Raw genomic sequence first — 20,139 nt, 5'->3', positions numbered from 1 at the left:
TTGAGCAGTTTGTCTTCCTCTTGCATGCATGAAAGGGACGGCCGAACAAGATGGGAGATTCCGCTGTGTCCGCGAGGCGATTGCGCCAGCTCGGGACAACGAAGCGATTTAAGTTTTCGATACGGCGTGACGTGTCCACTAGAGAAAAATAATACTCCGGGCTCTTAATCAGGCTCACCAGCTAGATTAGTCACCGTTGAGAATCTTTGTTTGCTGGGCGTGCACATGCACAGTTAACATCGTTACTCCTTGACACGCTAAGGTTTCTACTTCCCGTTCAAACCGAACTACCTTTTCGGGATAAATGGTCAATGCCATGGCTATCCGGGTGACAAAAAATTACACAGCTTGTTAGGACATTTCTGTGTAAGTATTTTCAGCAAAAATCGTAACTGTCAGAAGAGATGCATCGGCCTCTAACTCCAGTTAACTTTCTGGGTGTTCAGTTGCTTTGATTGTGCGGCGCTATTTTTAATCATAGAAACGTACTTTCCTAATGACTTTCCCCATCGCATCGCATAGTCATCATCCCAGATTCAGATAACTCAGTGGAGCAGCTAACTTAGAAACTCGTTATAAAAAAGGTTTCTTTCTCCCTCACCCGCGATACTGCCCGCAGATTCTTATCGAGAGAGAAAAAAAAACACAGAGCGAGCGAGAAAGCAACAATGGAGTCGCTGACGCTGCGCGCATCGCCGTCGACCGCCTCGCCGCTGCTGCTCCGCCACCCGGGCCGGCGGGCGGCGTCGCGCGTCCGCGCCTCTGCCGCATCCAACGGCACCGGCGCCGGCGAGCCGGACCTGTCCGTGACCGTGAACGGGCTCAAGATGCCCAACCCGTTCGTGATCGGCTCGGGGCCGCCCGGCACCAACTACACCGTCATGAAGCGCGCCTTCGACGAGGGGTGGGGCGGCGTCATCGCCAAGACCGTAATTCTCTCGCCCCGTCTCCCTTTGATTTCGCTCTAATGTATGTGCCGTCATCGAGGCGCGCGCGCGCGGGGTAGAGGATATGATCTCTGTGCTGAGTCCGGTTCGGAGGAATCGCGTTCGATCACCTCGGAGGTGATGAGTCCGGTGGACACGCCGTTGCCATTTTGGCCGTATGATTCCGATTTGGGTTGGATATGGAGTGGGGGCCAGCTCAACCTACTGGAGAACCAGTAGATCGTAACCTCATCAGTTGGTGCCAGAAAGAAAAAGTGGGTGCTGCGCTTGCCTGGGGAAAAGTGAGCACTGGAACCGTCTTTGATCCACATTAGATTCATTACGTTGGGGATGGATCTTGTGATAGGTGCCTGAATGAGAATGGAGGTAGTAATATGACTCTGTAAAAAACGATTAGTTGCGCATCATAAAAGAGTTTGTTCTCACTAGTACATTTCTTCTTGTTTATCACGTTTTTCTACTGACTGAATCTCTGCTTCATTTTCTGACAAACCGCTGCTTTAAAAAATGTTGATCTGCTTTTGGAGTAAGGTTTCCCAACCTTTTCAGATGAAAATTTCATCCCCACTACTAAGCATGAGAAAAAAGCTTTAACTATTTGTCGGTTCCATCCCAATCATCATTCATTACTTTCACATTGCTGATCCCACTCTGCATTGGACCGACCGATGAAGTCATCAGTTTCACGAATAGCATGCAATGCATGTCTTTTGTGTTGTGTAACACCATAGTTAACTGTCGGTTTGAACTGTTACTGGTAGGTGTCCTTGGATGCTGGAAAGGTTATCAACGTAACTCCTCGCTACGCCCGACTCAGGGCAGACCCTAATGGATCTGCCAAGAGTCCTATTATTGGATGGCAGAATATTGAACTCATCAGTGATCGGCCTCTGGAGACAATGCTTAATGAGTTCAAGCAACTGAAGAAAGAATATCCTGATAGGATACTCATTGGCTCAATAATGGAGGAGTACAACAAAGCTGCATGGCATGAGCTCATTGAGCGCGTTGAGGAATCTGGAGTGGTAACACTTCATACATCTATTTTTCTGCATACCTGATCAAAGTTATGATACTGAAGTTGTACTGATCTGCTTTTCTGTTTACTTATTAGGACGCTCTTGAGATAAATTTCTCATGCCCACATGGCATGCCTGAGCGAAAGATGGGTGCCGCTGTTGGACAGGACTGTGGCTTGTTAGAGGAGGTTTCTGGTTGGATAAATGAGAAGGCCACTGTGCCTGTTTGGGCTAAGATGACTCCTAACATTACAGATATTACAGAGGTAACTTAGCAGTCACATATCTCTGTTTTATTTGTTATGGTAGAAAGAATTGATGAAGTCCTACATCAGTTATTATCCCTACCTAATTTTCACATGCTTCGTTTGCTCTCCACATTGATGCAAGTATATTGGGTGTAATAAAATTATATATTATGGATATAATATATTGGGGTGTAATAACATCTTATATTATGGGACATGGAGCAGCAATGAATTATTTCTGTAGTATAGTTTTCTAATGTTGCATTATTCTATATATTGTCCATGGCTTGTGTGGTACCATCTGGAACGTGGTGGGAGATTGTGGTGGGATTAGGCATGTGAATTCTGTTCTTAGTCTCAGTACCATGTTTAGCAAGACAGACAGAAATTGTGAGTGTCTGACTTGTATCTTGAAAGACATCCTAGGATGAGTCATGATGAAATGCTGGGGTACATCAGACTTTCAAAATGGTGGGAATTCGACCCTGGAACTCCATCCAATTGTACCTAGATTCTCATACCCATCAACCAACCAAGTGTTTTTATACTCTAATTTGATAAACGATCAGTAACTGCCAATGTGGAGATGTCGTACATTCATTGACCATAAAACTCATTTCTTGAGATCTAAGAATTTCACTGTTATTAAACAGTGAGTTCTGATCATGTTACATTGTCGAGATCAGATATATTAGTGCCTAACTAGCGATGATATTTCAGTCTAACATTGCTACCCAAGTTCTCCACGGTACCATATTTCATTCTCCTAGGCATCTCACAAAGCCCTACCATCGTAACTTGTGCTAACCACTGAAACATTACACAGTGGCATCTCTATTCATTTTGCATCCTGGAGCAAAGGCATATTTATATACGTAGATGAGATTATTACCATCAATTGCACTGCACATGACCCTGTGCCCATATTTATTTTTCAATGTTCTCTTTTTTGCCTCAACACCGTGCAGCCTTCAAGAATTGCTCTGAAATCAGGATGTGAAGGAGTTTCAGCTATCAACACAATTATGAGTGTGATGGGAATTGACCTCAAAACTTTGCGCCCAGAACCATGTGTGGAGGGGTTAGATTCAGTTCCTTTGGGTTATTTATTGGAGCATGTCTATTTACTGCTACTAATTTAAAATAATATACTGCTCCACAGGTATTCCACACCTGGGGGCTACTCTGCGAGAGCTGTGCACCCTATAGCACTTGCTAAAGTCATGCAGATAGCAAGGCTGATAAAAGCAGAATTTTCTGATGGACAGTCCCTCTCCGCCATTGGCGGTGTTGAAACTGGCAATGATGCTGCTGAGTTTATTCTGCTTGGTGCAGATACCGTACAGGTGAGATCTTGAACTTGATAGGCAGCAAGTAATGTGGCTCTAGTGTTCATAGTGTGCATCCGTATTTGTTCTGCTGGTATACTTCTTTTGGACGTAGCAGTATATATATTTGATGTTCAGTTATAATAGTAGATTCTTCTGAGACATCATTTTCAGTCAAGCAATGACTGATAAATAATTGAATATTCATCACAGGTATGTACAGGTGTAATGATGCATGGTTATCCCCTTGTCAAGAAGCTATGTGCAGAGTTGCAGGATTTTATGAGAGCGCACAACTTTTCATCTATTGATGAATTCCGGGGGTATGTCCGCTTCACTTTTTCTAAATTCTTTGTGGTTGATTTGGTGCTGGAAAGTGGAAACCATCTGGAAGAATTACCTTTTTTCAGTACTTATCAAGACATAACTTGACTATGGTGTGCTACCTTTAAATGTTTGTTTCTAACCTTCTAAGCAACATTTTGTTACTGCAACCTAGCAAGTGAGCTTTGGATACAGTAGATCATCATCCACATGACTACATGAAAACTCAGGAAGCTCCTTTACATTTTTTTTCCACATGTTACCATGTACTCCTTCCGGCTGATAATACAACTTCAACCAATATACTCACATATTGGTTTTAATAATAGCATCTTATATCGTGGGGTGAAGGGAGCATATTAGGTGTAATAACATCTCATATTATGGGACAGAGGGAGTACAAGACATGATTCATGAAGGACCATGCCCCTTGTTAATACAGGGAAAGAATTATTTTTATAAAAACAGAAAAATTACGTTTTGCGTAATTGGGGTGAAGATAATCATTGACAGCGAAGAAAGGCTTACAAAGTGTTAGCAATAATCATTGTTAGCTATTTGCCGTCAACCATAATTATGCCTTATATAGACTCTTCCCTGGCTGCTTAGCATGCCTGACCCTACCATGTGTGAATGGTATGGTTAAAATTGGTGTGCACCATTTGATGATTAATTCTTCATCAAGTTGCCTTTTTTTACTCTGCCTTGAGGAAGTTCCTCTGAAATCAAGCAAGTGATCTTTGGATGTAGTAGATCATCATCGACATGACTACATGAGAGCTCTCAGGAAGCTCCTTTACATTTTTTTCCCATATGTTACCATGTACTCCCTCCGTAATTATATAAGATGTTATTACAACCAATATACACATATGGGTTGTAATAACATCTTATATTATGGGATGGAGTACAAGACATGATTTGATGAAGGACCATCCCCTTGTTAATACAGGGAAAGAATTATTTTTATAAAAACAGAAAAAAAGATGTTTTGCGTAATTGTGGTGACAGTAATCATTAACAGGGAAGAAAGACTTACAAAGTGCTAGCAATTATCATTGTTAGCTATTGCCTTCAACTATAATTATGCATTGTATACTCTTCCCTAGAATGCTTAGCACGCATGGCCCTACCATGTGTGAACGGTATGGTTAAAATTGCTGTGCGCCAATTGATGACTAATTCTTCACCAAGTTGGCATTTTTTTTACTCTGCCTTGAGGAAGTTCCTCTAAAGTATAGTAGTTCAGTGCTAAAGTTACGCCGCACTAATAGAGAATGTCTGAGGTGCCTCCTTTCAAGTATACAGAATGATGTTCCCCCCTTCAGCCGATGTGATTGATTTTTCTCTGGGTTATCGCTCACGCTGGTGTTCTCATCTGTTTCAGGGCGTCTCTTCCATACTTCACCACGCACACCGACCTGGTACAGAGGCAGAAGGAGGCGATCAAGCAGCGGAAGGCCGTCAGGCTGGGGCTGCAGTCAGACAAGGACTGGACAGGCGACGGTTTCGTCAAGGAGACCGAGAGCATGGTCTCCAACTGATGCAACTCTGATCCCCACTCCACTCACAAAACACACCTTTTCCACCATACTCCCACTTGTGATTAAACCAGGACTCTGAAATGAAAAGTAAAAGAAACAGTTGGAACTTTTTCTCCATCTTATTCAATAAAGCGTACCAAATTCCTTCTCCCCGCGTTCACCTCTGTCGTGTGTATATTCAAGGCGTGATGAGCATGCAATCCCAGTCCGGTAGACCTTGGGTCTTCAGGCTGGACCAAGTCACGAGTTCATTCAGAGGTCAGTCTCAGGATCTCTGATTATGTGTGCAACTACTACCTGTCTACCAGACACATTATGTTTCCCGTGTCATGTGAACATGATCAGCAGCAATGAGCTTTGGAATATCTCAGCTTGACCTGACGGCAAGTCTGGAGACTTCAAGTCTAGCTCGGAGTCTCTGGAGTGTTTAAGTGAGGAAATGATGGCCTCAGCCTCGGTCAGGCTCAACAGTGCGGTTCTTCGCCAAATCTCTTCCGCGTCTGCTTCGTTGCTTTGCTGGTACTCATGGATCATCATAATGCGAGTGATGCTGCGTAGCATCACACGTCTTACGTGGAGAGCGACCTCAGCTGGGACACGGTTGAGTTCCAATTTCCAAAGCAAATAGGAGGCAGGTTCACACCCAAAATAGGGACAGGAGATGGACAGTGCCTGGTTTCAGTAAGTGCCGTTGCACTTGCACCTTGGCCCGCCCGACTTTGAATCTTCGGTACGTCCTTGGTGCAAAGCCATCGCTCCCGGCACATACTCCATGCGTGTCATGACGTATTCAAACATAATAAAATGTTTTCTTGCGCTCCTGCAAAAAAATGTTTTCTGGCAAGAAAAAATATTTTCGATTTAACAACAAATATAGACAACTTAAAACAACTATAATACGGAGTATCAAATAAAGAAGTGAGCTTAGCTCACTTGGTTAGGGAAGTAGATATACAACCTAGCCACCTAGGTTCAAGTCCCTAGGGACGCGAATTTAGGTTATTATTATTTAAAAATAAAACCACTGTATTCCTTTCAAAAAAACTATAATATCAAATACAACCTCCGTTTGTATTTTGATTAAGGGAATTTACTAAAACAAGATGGTAACAACTGCACCCATTGGAACAATATAATGACTACACTCCAGAGCAAGTTTAGACATTAAGAACATCTCCACTCCCTCCCCACCCCCCACCCCCACCCCCTACGGCGTGGGGGAGTCGCCATTTTTTGGCTCAATGGGGGTGGGGGCAACGGCGCGGAAGCGAGTTTGGGGACTAGCAACGCACCTAGCCGTTCTCCCTTACGCCCCGCTATGTGGCGCCTAGCCGGGGTTTTTTGTTGCTATAATTTGAGCAAAAAAATGCTACTAGAATTAATTACAAGTTCAACAAATAAATAACTTCAGCATAGTAAACAGATAGTATAAGATCAACAAAGCATACAAATACGTTAACAAGTTTGGGTCACACTAGCAAATAGGTAAATAAACTAGGTGGGACCTTTGCGGATCCACAAAAGCTCCACCAGATCATCTTGCAGTTGGTGATGAGTATTTGTGTCTCGAACTTTCTTGACACCCGGCGAGAAAAGTAGCAAAAAATGGTTGCACATCGTGATCAACATCCGCAATAGGACCCATCCGTTCATACGGTTCAGTATCAAACACTGCGAATCCCATTTGCTCTCAATGATCATGTTGTGCAATATCACACAAGGCAGTCATGACCTCCCACATTTGATCTTTCGACTATGCAAGAGCGGGGTACTAAACAATGGCAAATCGAGCTTGCAAGACATGATACGTCGCAAAAGTATCTATAATTTTTAATGATCCATGCTTGTTTTACATCAATTTGTATATGTTTTGTTTTCTGTTGTTTTGTATTTTATAAAAGTTTACAGGAAATATTCTCGGAATTAGACGAAACAAAATCCGAAATCAATATTTTACCGTAGCGAAGACGAAGTCCAGAAAAAAGTCGAAGAAACGCCACGGGGAGGCCAGAACATGCCTTGGCGCAGCCTGGACCCTGGCCGCGCCAAGGGGTGGTGTGGGCCACCCTGGCCTCCATCGACCTCGTCATTCCGCCTATTTATTCACGATCACGGAAAAAACCTAAACAGCAGAGTCATACTCCACGAAAAGTTCCATCGCCGCCGCCATCATATAGACAAGTTTTGGGGTCAGAAGTTCCTATTCCGGCACCCTGCCGGGACGGGGATTGACCCCTGGAGCCATCCCCATCGACTCCACCGTCTCCACTTCGACTCCATGATGGTTCGTGAGTAGTTCCCCCTGGACTACGGGTGCCTGTAGCTAGTTGGTACTCTCTCTCTCTCATGTACTTCAATACAATGATCACATGAGCTGCCTTACATGATGGAGATCCATATGATGTAATTGGTGTTGTGTGTTGTTGGGATCCGATAAATTGTGGAATTGTGATCATATTGTTCATCATATTATCATACTATTGTTATTTAAGATCTTGCATGCTCTCCGGTACTTGTAGTTACCATGATCAAGTAGTTGCATGTATCTCCAAGAGGGAGTATTTATGCTCGATAGTGGGTTCATGCCTCTAATTTTCTGGAAGAGTGACAATAAATTCTAAGATTGTAGATGTGTTGTTGCTACTAGGGAGAAAACAACAATGTTTTATCTAAGGATAATTCTATTGTTTACTTTACACACATTGCTTAATGCGATAATCTGTTGCTTGCAACTTAATAGTGAAAGGGTTCGGATGATAACCTGAAGGTGGATTATTAGTTATAGTCGTAGTTGGATTACGGTTTATGTATTATGTTGTAATGCCCAATTAAATACTACATTAAACTTTATCTTATCATAGCATGCATTATCATGCCCTCACAATTATCATTTGCCCAACTATAATTTGTTCACCCAACACATGTTATTTGTTTGGAGAGTTACCGCGTGTAGATAGCTGGGAACTCCGGTCCTTCTGTCATCATCATTGCTCTACAGTCAACTACGCACTGGAATATTTTCCGGTGTCATCTCCTCTATGTTACTGCTACTGCTGTTATATTACTATTGACATTGCTCTCGTATTACTGCTACTTTCACATCATCCATGTTACTAGTGCTTTTCCAGGTGCAGATGAATTGACAACTGCGTTGTTAAGCCTTATAAGTATTCTTTACCTCCCCTTGTGCCGAATCAATAAATTTGAGTTTTACTTTTCTCGAAGACTGTTGCGATCCCTATACTTGTGGGTCATCAAGACTATTTTTTAGCGCCTTTGCCGAGGAGGCATAGCTCTACTCATAAGTTCACTTGGGGAGTACACTTTACCCATCTCTTTGTTTTTTATTTTATTTTATTTTGTCTTGTCTAGTTTATTTGCGCTTAGTTTATTTCTATTTAGTTGTGTTTTGTTTAGTTTACTTTTGTCTTGTTTATTTTTGTCTTGTTTTATTTTTCTTATATACCCGAAAATCCATAAATTTGAAAAACCGAAAATCTAAAAAACTGTTGTTATGGAAGAACATGCTACCTCTATGGAACAATTTATAAAATATAGAGAATCATATAAGGGTAAAGTCATGAGAGGCGTGTTACAAAAGTTGAATCTAATTGCTAAAATTTTGCTTAAACGCCATGATATAAATTGTTGCTCTGAACAGGATACTAAACATCTAAAATTCCAATGTGGCTTTAGTAAAGAAGTTTTAATTGTGAACTATCATTGGAAAAAATATATTTATCTGGGGTTTGAAGAAGTAGAACAATTTGTCTTATTTATGGGAGCTTCTGAAATAGAATCATTCATGTCTAAAAATTATGAAACATGTGTTGCTTGTAAGAACCTTAAAGATATGGTCTCTTATATCCTTGATTATTGCATATAAAATTTTAGCAATAGTTGTTATATCATTGATTATAAAGAGAGACTCAGTCATGCACAAGAATGTATCCCCAATTTGCAGGAATCTGTGGAAGAAGAAATTGCTGAACCTGAAAGCTCATTAGATGAAAAAGATGAGGAGAGTGATGAACAAAACAAGGAAGAATGGATTAGCTACCCATGCCTACCTTCTAATGAGAGTAACTCTTTATCTCTTACATAATTTGATTGTCCCCCATGCTTACCAAAGGAAGATGAATGTTATGTTCCTGTGGATTCTCTTGAAATATTTACTATAAGTAAAACTCATGATAATAACTATGCTCATGTTATCTATGATAATCCATGCTATTTTTATAAATCTTATGATAATCCGTTATTTGTGCCTAACTTCAAAATGCATGGTACTAAAGAGTTTTGCTTAGAAAATGTTTATGATAAAGCTCTAGATGATGGTCCTACATTGGTTGATAATATTATTTATACTACTATTGAAAATGAGACTGGAGGGGTCTTGCCTTTATCTTAGATCCCCATACCTCTTGAGAATGATCAACCATCTTGTTACAAAATTGCTAAAAGTGGGTTTGAGTGTTTTAATCCCACTATTTTTGAGCTTGATAAAAATTATGTGTTTGAGGATCACGAAAAGCATGCTTTATGTGATAGTTATATTGTTCAGTTTATTCATGATGCTACTAAAAATTATTATGAGAGCGGAAAATATGGTTTTAGAAGTTTTTATGGTACTAAAACATCTCTCTATATGCTGAAAGTTTTGAAGTTACTCTTGTTTTATCTTCTTATGCTTGTCACTTTGTTCTTTGAAAATTTATTTGCATAGAAGATTCTATGCATAAGAAGTGGGTTAGACTTAAATATGTTTTGAATTTTCTTCTTGTTGCTCCTTTTCCTTCATTTTCTATTTTCATGAGAGCATTATTAAAACTATCAAGCCTAGCTAAAAGGTGTTAAAGAAAAGCGCCCATGGGAGACAACCCATTGTTTTATTTCTGTAATTTTTCTTTTGTTGAGTCTTGAAAGTTGTTACCTCTGTAACAACCTCCCCTTATCATTTTTATTTCGTTTTTTTTTGCCAAGAATAGTCTCTAATAGGAAGAAAGTAAGATTTGAGGAAGTTGCTGTCCTGAAAATAGATTCTATGATGTCACCAAAACATCGTATTCCCAGCCATAACGTAATTTTGATCTGCCAATTTTTTAGCACATGCCACAGGTTATTATCTATTTTTGTTAGTTTTGCACTTTTCGATTTGACCAACCGAGGATTTTTGAAAAAAAATGTTATTTACCTGTTGTTCTGCTTTGATAGATTTATATCACCATTTGCATTTGCTTCTTGATCTTTTTCTTATTTTTTGAGTTCTTTTGGGAGAAAGAGCTTTTGAAAAAAATTGCTACAATAGCTAAATGTTTTAATAGATGTTTAACTTATGTTAGAACTGAATCCAAGTGGATTTTTTATTTTGATTGCACTAATGTTGCTAATAAGAACTGTGTGAAGTTTTGTATGAAGGAAGTTTTCAAATGTAGGGAGAGAAGAATGATGTGATGAGATGAAGGATGGACAAAAGCTAAAGATTGGGGATGCCCATATCACCCCAATAAGTATCCAAGAGGTACAAGCGTCAAAGCTTGGGATGCCCAAGGCATCTCTTTCTTCATCGACAAAGTATCAGGTCATCTTTCAAGACACTATAGTTTTATTGCTTCATATATTATGTGTTGTTCTTGGAGCGTCTTTATTGTTTTTTTTAATTTTGTTTTGTTTTGTTTGCTGTAGCATATGGTTGGACCCCAACATATTTGTTTTGGAGAGAGACACGCTCCATTTTTATTGCATAGAACACTCTAGTTTTCACTCTTATTGTTCTGTGAGTGTTCTCTTTTGCTAGTACTGTATTTAGCTCTGGTTTTCCACTTGTATTTTGTTCAGAGCTTGTTGGTTTTCTTTAGTTGGGAATTATTAGCTCTCTGGTCCATATTAATTTTCATGTATGAGAGTTGTTTCAAATAAGTTGATTGGTGTTGGAGACGAGTAAAATGTTTCATGCTTATAGTGATGTAAAAGGAAGCTTGTCTAGATTGTGGCATAGACTTTGGCATGTCATGTTGGATGTTATTCTTGTCGTATGCTTAGTATTTACTGTTGTAGCATGACTTGTCTCAAATATCTGAGAGTGCATAATGTGCCATAGAAAGAATCATGTGTTGTTTCCATCATACAAAAGCATAATATTATGGTATTCTCCTTTGATGTTGTTATTGGGTCAACTTGGCACATGCTTACACCATGTTATGACTACAAACCAGTCACCTAAAGCCTCTATGATCATTTAATTTTTGACTTTTAATATCACTTTATGCTTTGCTTAATAATGTTTTGTCGCTATGCACGATTATGGTCATTATTGCTCTCTTAGTTGGTCACTTCCAGTCTTTTGCTAGCCTTCGCCTGTACTGAGTATGAGCTCTACTCGTGCATCCAACCACCAAAAACCAAAGTTGCCAATTGTGTCCACCATACCTACCTATATGTGGTATTTCACCGCCACTCCAAAGTGAATTGCTTGTGTGCTACATTTAAACCTTCGAAATTGTTACCTATATTGTATTTTGTTTTAGCTCATGAGGAAGTATTGAATGGTTTATTGTATTTTCATGACTTCACACCTTGACTAGCATGCATAATGTACTAAAGTCCTTAATATTGCAAAAAGAGCAAGGCAACTGAGTGCCCATCCCAAATAAAATATACAAATATACAAATAAACAAATAATGCTCTGCACATTCTGTACTGGAGAGATCCTACATAATGGTGTGCATTGGAGAAATACATGGGAGCTGCTCTTGAGGTCACTATATGAAAGGATGATAGATTGTTTGATGCCATTCGTTGACATAGACATACATACCTCTCAAAAATATATTTTCAACACTCCTATTGCATTTAAAATAAAAAGCTCTAGCACATGAGTAATTTGCTTCCCTCTGCGCAGGGCCTTTCTTTTACTTTTATGTTGAGTCTTCATCTTCTTGCTTTATGCAACACTAAGAGAGCATAGTTGTCATTCTGATCATAATGTGCATAGTCCCAAAATTTATTACTGATTGATTCATGATTATGATTATTGCTTGTTCTCAAATTATTTGTATCTAGTCACCCTCTAAACTTTAAAGGTGTCCCGATATTTATATTTTTCTACTTCATAAAGGACAAGCTGAATACCACTTTGCTATGTTTTCACTATGCCCATACACAAACTGTTGCTTTCAGTGCATTAGTATTCATGATTTTTTGTTTGAGTTACTTCTGTTGTTATAACATAGTTGCTAAACTCTATTGTTAGAATTATATCTATCATGCGTATGTTTAGAGTACTTTGATCCCAACTCACAATGCTTTTAAAATAACTTGATCAATATTGTGTTGACTTCATGTCACCTCAAAAATTATTTTTGTTATCACTTACCTACTCGAGGACGAGCAGGAGTTAAGCTTGGGGATGCTTGATGCGTCGCAAACGTATCTATAATTTTTGATGCTCCATGCTTGTTTTACAGCAATTTGTATATGTTTTGTTTACACTTCGTTGCACTTTTATACATTTTACGTCACTAACCTATTGGCAAGATGCCACAGTGCTAGTTCCCTGTTTTCTGCTGTTTGTATTTCAGAAAAATTGTACAGAAAATATTCTTGAAATTAGACGAAACAAAAGCCGAAGTCAATATTTTACCATAACAAAGACAGAGTCCAGAGAAGAGTCGAAGAAATGCCACAGGGCGGCTAGACCATGTCTTGGCGTGGCCTGGCCGCGCCAAGGGGTGGTGTGGGCCACCCTGGCTTGCACCGACCTCGCCCTTCCGCCTATGTATTCACGATCACGAAAAAAACCTAGACACCAGAGTCATATTCCACGAAAAGTTCCGTCGCCGCCGCCATCATCTAGACAAGTTTTGGGGGTCAGAAGTTCCTATTCCGGCATCCTGCCGGGACGGGGATTGACCCCCGGAGCAATCTCCATCGACTCCACCGCCTCCACTTCGACTCCATGATGGTTTGTGAGTAGTTCCCCCTGGACTACGGGTTCTCGCATGTAGCTAGTTGGTACTCTCTCTCCCATGTACTTCAATAATGATCTCATGAGCTGCCTTACATGATTGAGATCCATATGATGTAATTGGTGTTATGTTTGTTGGGATCCGATAAATTGTGGAATTATGATTAGATTGTTCATCATATCATCATACTACTGTTATTTAAGATCTTGCATGCTCTTCCGTACTTGTAGCTACCCTGATCAAGTAGTTGCATGTATCTCCAAGAGGGAGTATTTATGCTTGATAGTGGATTCATGCCTCTAGTTTTCTGGAAGAGTGACAATAACTTCTAAAATTGTAGATGTGTTTTTGCTACTAGGGAGAAAACAACAATGTTTTATCTAAGGATAATTCTATTGTTTACTTTACACACATTGCTTAATGCGATAATCTGTTGCTTGCAGCTTAATACTGGAAGGGGTTCGGATGATAACCTGAATGTGGATTATTAATCATAGACGCAGTTGGATTACTATCTATATATTACGTTGTAATGCCTAATTAAATACTACAGTAAACTTTATCTTATCATAGCATGTATTGTCATGCCCTCACAATTATCAATTGGCCAACTGTAATTTGTTCATCCAACACATGTTTTTTTTTTGGAAAGTTACCACTAGTGTAGATAGTTGGAAACTCCGGTCCTTCTGTCATCATCATTTTTCTACAGTCAACTACGCACTGGAATATTTTTCGGTGCCATCCCCTCTGTGTTACTACTACTGCTGTTGTGTTACTATTGTCATTGCTCTCATATCACTGCTGCATTCACATCATCCATGTTACTTGTGCTTTTTCAGGTGGAGCTGAATTGACAACTCCACTGTTAAGGCTTATAAGTATTCTTTACCTCCCCTTGTATCGAATCAATAAATTTGGGTTTTACTTTTCTCGAAGACGATTCCCTATACTTGTGGGTCATCAAGACAACAAAGGCCTACTCCACACTCTTTCTGAGAGCCTTTTGCTGCTGAGCACCATAGCCGTAGCCGCCGCGTCCGCCTTCCCCTTGTCTGTAGCCGTAGCAGATAGAGGATTTGCCGTGGGAGAAGTATTTATAGCGCAGATGGACGGAGCGGAAGGGGCGAATCAAATGAATGTTAGTGAATGCCATGCCAGCCAGACAACAACACTACGCCGCCATAGGCAATCAATCGCTAGTTACAAACGAACCCCAATGAAGAAGAACATGCAGAGGGAGCGCCGTCTCGTCGGAGGAAAAGAAGAAGACACGCGCAAAAGTCTGTTCCTCACATACGTCACGAATCGGGCTGTTTTTTGCCCATGTAACGACAAGATGCCCAGGACAATTTCAGCAGTAGCAGCCCTGTTATGTCATGAAGGCCGGGACGGAAGTAAGACGCGGTAAACGCTGATGAATCAGCCTCGATCGAGACATCGGGAAGATCTAGAGCGTTTGATGGCCAGATCCAACGGCTCAGAACGTCAAATCGTTGTGGAGGCTCCTAGGTAGGCAAATTATACCGTTAACTAATACATTCCTTGGTATGCAAATTGATAGTTCTTTCATGCCCAGTGCATGCAGCTAATGCTTCCAAACATTCCATGTAATCCTCTATCTACATTTTGTGCCAGGATCCTAGCTGTGTCTTCTGCATTGGGTGTGCGTAGTTAGTTTTTTCCAGACACTGCGATAATTTCTCTGCAGAACCTGTACGTGCAATCAATGGCGGTGGTTCCTATTCGTATGCTCTCCTATTCGTAGTTCCTATGTATCACTTAGTCATAATGATCATGATTCTAAACTCAATGTCAAGGGGCATCTAACTACTAAGATTGTGTCTCTTCCAAAGGTTAATATACACACTTGTATCTACTTAACTATCATAATATATGTTGTGTACAAGATCAATTTCTCTCCACCAATGCCACTCTTATTTTCATTGTCAATCACCAGTGACTTTAGAATGATCATTATAATCCTTCGATCATATTTTCTTAGGTTCAGTTTGGTTAATCAAAGTCCTTTGTGAAATCGTGGTTAATTTGGTTCTACTTCTATTCTATTAATAGGTCCATTCGACTAACAGAAGTACTCATTAAGCATTCCTACTGGTCATGATTTGGGTCACCCCTCTAACTTCTAGTTAACTTGGGATAGGTTTCACCCCTCTAACTTCTAGTTGGACTCTCTATCCTAGGATCAAGATATCACTAGACTTACTAAACTTCTTCTCTCAGAAGATTGTGATTGATAACCTTGACACAGAAAGATTTCAATGGATAATTGTTTAGAATGATCAAGGTTTGCTAACTCAAGATTTCGGTCATATACTTTGATGATTTACTTGATATTTGATAATTGTCAAGCACAAGTGATGATAGATAAGATGACTATGAAGATAAGATAGATGAGATAGAATAAGGTACGAATATAATTGATCTTGTTTTGGTGGATTGATCATGGGCTAAGGAATTATTTCGCGCATTAGTCAATTGAATGCTCGAGAAGATAAGTTAAGCATCAAAAGTTATTAATTGTTATTTAAGGTTTTGTTGTGTGTTGATTCAATTTTATTTACGAGCCTTTATTCTATCCTCCGACATAGAACTTTACCAAATATTATTTCAAAGTTTTAACACTCAGCTTGATGAACTAAACCTAAATCATCAGCTTTGGTGAAACACTTTGACAAGTTATATCAAAAAGTTTTAAGTTTTCCTGAATTTTACATGCATGAATGCAATGCACACATCTATTTTACTTTTATATTACACAGGAGCAGTATCCAACTGAGTGGCCACGATAGCTGGTGTAGAGGATTTTGGCCAATGTGGAGTTGACATATATGCGGGTCAGGGTATAGGAGGTGATGACCCACAAGTATAGGGGGTGTATCGTAGTACTTTCGATAAATAAGAGTGTCGAACCCAACGAGGAGCAGAAGGTGTTGACAAGCAGTTTCGACGAAGGATTCACTGTAAATTCTCACAAACAAGTATTCAGGGGATTTTGATATAGCAGATAAGTAAAGTACAAGTAAGTAAAGTGCGAGAGTAATAATTGCAGCGAGTGGCCCAATCCTTTTTAGCACAAAGGACAAGCCGGTTTGTTTACTTATAATGACCAAACGTTCTTGAGGACACACGGGAATTTAGTCTAGTGCTTTCGCTTCATATAGTTGATTAATCTTCATTGTTTTGGTAAGTTTTGTGTGGGTGAACCTATGCTAATGTACCGCCCTTCCTAGGACTAATACATACTTGTGATTATACCCCTTGCAAGCATCCGCAACTACAAGAAAGTAATTAAGATAAATCTAACCATAGCCTTAAACTCTGAGATCCTGCTATCCCTCCTGCATCGATATACCAACGGGGGTTCAGGTTGCTGTCACTCCGGTAACCCCACAATTAGCAAACGAATACAAGATGCATTCCCCTAGGCCCATAAAGGTGAAGTATCATGTAGTCGACGTTCACATGACATCACTAGAAGAATAACACCACAACTTAAATATCAAACCATTGAATATTACTCAACATAGTTCACTACTAACATTTAGACTTCACCCATGTCCTCAAGAACTAAACGAACTACTCACGAGACATCATATGGAACATGATCAGAGGTGATATGATGATGAATAACAATCTGAACATAAACCTTGGTTCAATGGTTTCACTCAATAGCATCAATAACGAGGAGTAATCAATACCGGGAGAGTTTCCCCTATCAAACAATCAAGATTCAACCCTAGATGTTACAGCGGTGACGAGGTGCATCGGTGGATATGACGGTGACGGTGGTGGAGACGATGGTGATGATGATCCCAATGAAGTCCAGCTCGATGGCGGTGACGATGGTGTTGATTTCCCCCTCCGGGAGGGAATTTCCCCGACGGATTTCAGCCTGCCGGAGAGCTCTTTTCTCTCTGGTGTTTTCCGCCCCGCAGAGGCGGCTGTGTCTCCTCGCGATTATGCCCATCACCTTAGGTTTTCGGGTAGATGAAGTACACGAAAGAGAGGAGGCCGAGAGGGGCTGTGGGCCCCCTCCCCGCAAGGCGGCGCGGCCAGGGCAGGGCCCGCGCTGGCCTATGGGGGGCCATGGCGGCCCTCCTCGGCTCCTCCTTTTGGCTGGCTCATTATTCTTGGAAAATAAGATCTTCGGTGTAATTTCCGTCAACTGTTGATCTCCAGAAATATTGCATTCTGACGGTGCTTTTTCCAGCAGAATCCTGACTCCGGTGGATGATTCTCCAATAATCATGAAACATGCAAAATAGATGAAATAACATAAGTATCACCTCTAAATATGAAATATATCAATGAATAACAGTAAATTATGATATAAAATAGTGATGCAAAATGGACGTATCAACTCCCCCCAAGCTTAGACTTCGCTTGTCCCCAAGCGAAACTGAACTCAGTAAACAAGACCACATTTTTATGGAGTGAAGAGTCGATAAATAAAATGCGGACAAGAAGCATCATATTAATTCACACAAGTCATTCTAGTGAACAACTTCCTCATATAATTCAACTTGAAACAAGTAGAAGGAAATCACAAATAAAGGTGCATAGGAAATCAAAATTTGTGATGGCAAACTTCGTTCTTGGTCAGAGAACAATTAACATATTGTACTTATCTGTCGAGCAGCGCTCTTATATTAAAGCTTATAGCAAAACTTGCATACTCAATCATAATAATCACCTCATAATGATTGATAACCTTCAAAGCTATATTCATTCAGATAAAACTTGTACTAAACTAGGAAGAGTAAAAGGCATGGTTAAGTAGATCACAATATAAATGGTTTGATCACAACAACTCAATTGCTTGCTTAAGATAGAGGGAAATGGGTTTACTGACTCAACATAAAGTAAAAGATAGGCCCTTCGCAGAGGGAAGCAGGGATTAAATCATGTGCTAGAGCTTTTTCAGTTTTGAAATCATATAGAGAGCATAAAAGTAAAGTTTGAGAGGTGTTTGTTGTTGTCAACGAATGGTAGTGGGTACTCTAACCCCCTTGCCAAACAGACTTCCAAAGAGCGGCTCCCATGAAAGACGTTATCTCTACCAGCAAGGTAGATCATCCATCTTCTCTTTTGTTTACACATGTACTTTAGTTTATTTTAGGATGACACTCCTCCCAACCTTTGCTTTCTCAAGCCATGGCTAACCGAATCCTCAGGTGCCTTACAACATTTCACATACCAAGGAGGAGTGTCTATTGCAAAATTAAGTTGCTTACTGATGAATCGAGGCAAAACATGTGAAGAGAATTAATGAAAGTTAATTAATTGGGGCTGGCAACCCCGTTGCCAACTCTTTTTGCAAAATTATAGGATAAGTGGATGAAGCCACTAGTTCATTGGTGAAAGTCTGCCCAACAAGATTGAAAGATAAAACACCACATACTTCCTCATGAGCTATAAAACATTAACACAAATAAGAGGTAATAACTTTTGAATTGTTTAAAGGTAGCACACGAAGTATTTACTTGGAATGGCAGGGAAATACCACATAGTAGGTAGTTATGGTGGACACTAATGGCATAGGTTTGGGTTAAAGGTTCAGATGCACGAGAAGCATTCCCTCTCAGTACAGGTCTTTGGCTAGCAAGGTTGATTAGCAAGCATAAGAGTTGAGGGAAACATACAAATATACATGTGATAGAAACAATCATGCATCTTCCTCATAAGCACAAACAATTTTAACTTCAGAATACTAAGCTAAGAGCTAACAAGAAAGAAAGATAATGAAATAACATATCTACATGTATTTCCTCTTTTCTACTTAAACTCAAAGTGTTGTTGCTATTGACCAATGCTAAGTTTGCCAAAACCAAATAGATTTACTCAATGCTCCCAAAGTGATACCAATACTAACAACAAGATCAATCATATAATAGAGATTGCAAACTAAAGTAAGATGTGCAATATGTAAATGATAGAACTTCTCATTAATATTCCATAACGATAACTCACACCAAGGGATACATAGCAACTAAAAGAGAGATACTTCCATACTGCAACCCATCTTATATAATAACTTCCCTACTCATGATATGACACTACTTGATAGTAAAAAGGTAAAAGATAGTGATGATGTGATACCGTGGCACCCCCCCCAAGCTTGGAACAACCCAAGGGGGTGCCAATACCAATGATGAATTACTCCTTCGGCTGTGGTGGTGATGAATTCTTGATAAGCTTCTTAACAAGCTCCTTTAGCTCATCGATCTCGTACATGAGGTTGCGGATCATCTCCGAATTGTGCTCGACGCGGTTAAGAAGTATGTCCGACGGCGAGTCCCAACTCTTAGAGTTGTTTCCCCACTCTTCAGCTTCAGGCTTCATCCTTTCTGCAGTGTTAGAATGATCTATATCACAACTGCTAGGCAATATTGCCTTGGGAATCCTTTCAATTTGACTATTATAAATTAGAGTGTGGAAGGGGTTGTAGGTGCCTGGAGGAGATGTCCTTGGAGCTAAGAAGTGACGTGGAACTTTTCCCCCGGTGCTAATTCTTGCGCTCTTCTTGGAACTGAAAGGATTTTCCACCACCCCGATGCTTGCGACGGTGGCACGCGGGTATGCACGCGAGTTTTCCTCCACTTCTTCTTCATCTTCTTCCTTGACACTCTCATCCGCTTCTTTCCACTCGGGATCTTGAAACTCTTCCTCTCAAAGCCCCTTGCCCTTGTTGTTGGAGACCATGGTGCTTCTAGATCAAAAACAGATCCTGGCAGAAA

The 20,139-nt window shown here is 40.2% G+C and overlaps 1 protein-coding gene across 1 annotated transcript; it reads left to right on the top strand.

The window, feature by feature from the left end:
• The first annotated feature begins 569 nt into the window (after positions 1-569).
• Positions 570-5,559, top strand: LOC127306200 (dihydropyrimidine dehydrogenase (NADP(+)), chloroplastic). Its single transcript, XM_051336825.1, has 7 exons — positions 570-929; positions 1,709-1,972; positions 2,062-2,232; positions 3,183-3,295; positions 3,377-3,560; positions 3,756-3,865; positions 5,254-5,559. Exons 1-7 carry the CDS (start codon positions 669-671, stop codon positions 5,408-5,410), a joined length of 1,260 nt encoding a protein of 419 aa, XP_051192785.1. The 5' UTR covers positions 570-668; the 3' UTR covers positions 5,411-5,559.
• Positions 5,560-20,139: the final 14,580 nt, after the last annotated feature.

Source organism: Lolium perenne, chromosome 6 (assembly GCF_019359855.2).
Source record: "Lolium perenne isolate Kyuss_39 chromosome 6, Kyuss_2.0, whole genome shotgun sequence".
Lineage (NCBI taxonomy): Eukaryota > Viridiplantae > Streptophyta > Magnoliopsida > Poales > Poaceae > Lolium > Lolium perenne.
The sequence above is the reverse complement of the archived record's forward strand: the minus strand, read 5'-3'. Positions and strand labels throughout refer to the sequence as shown.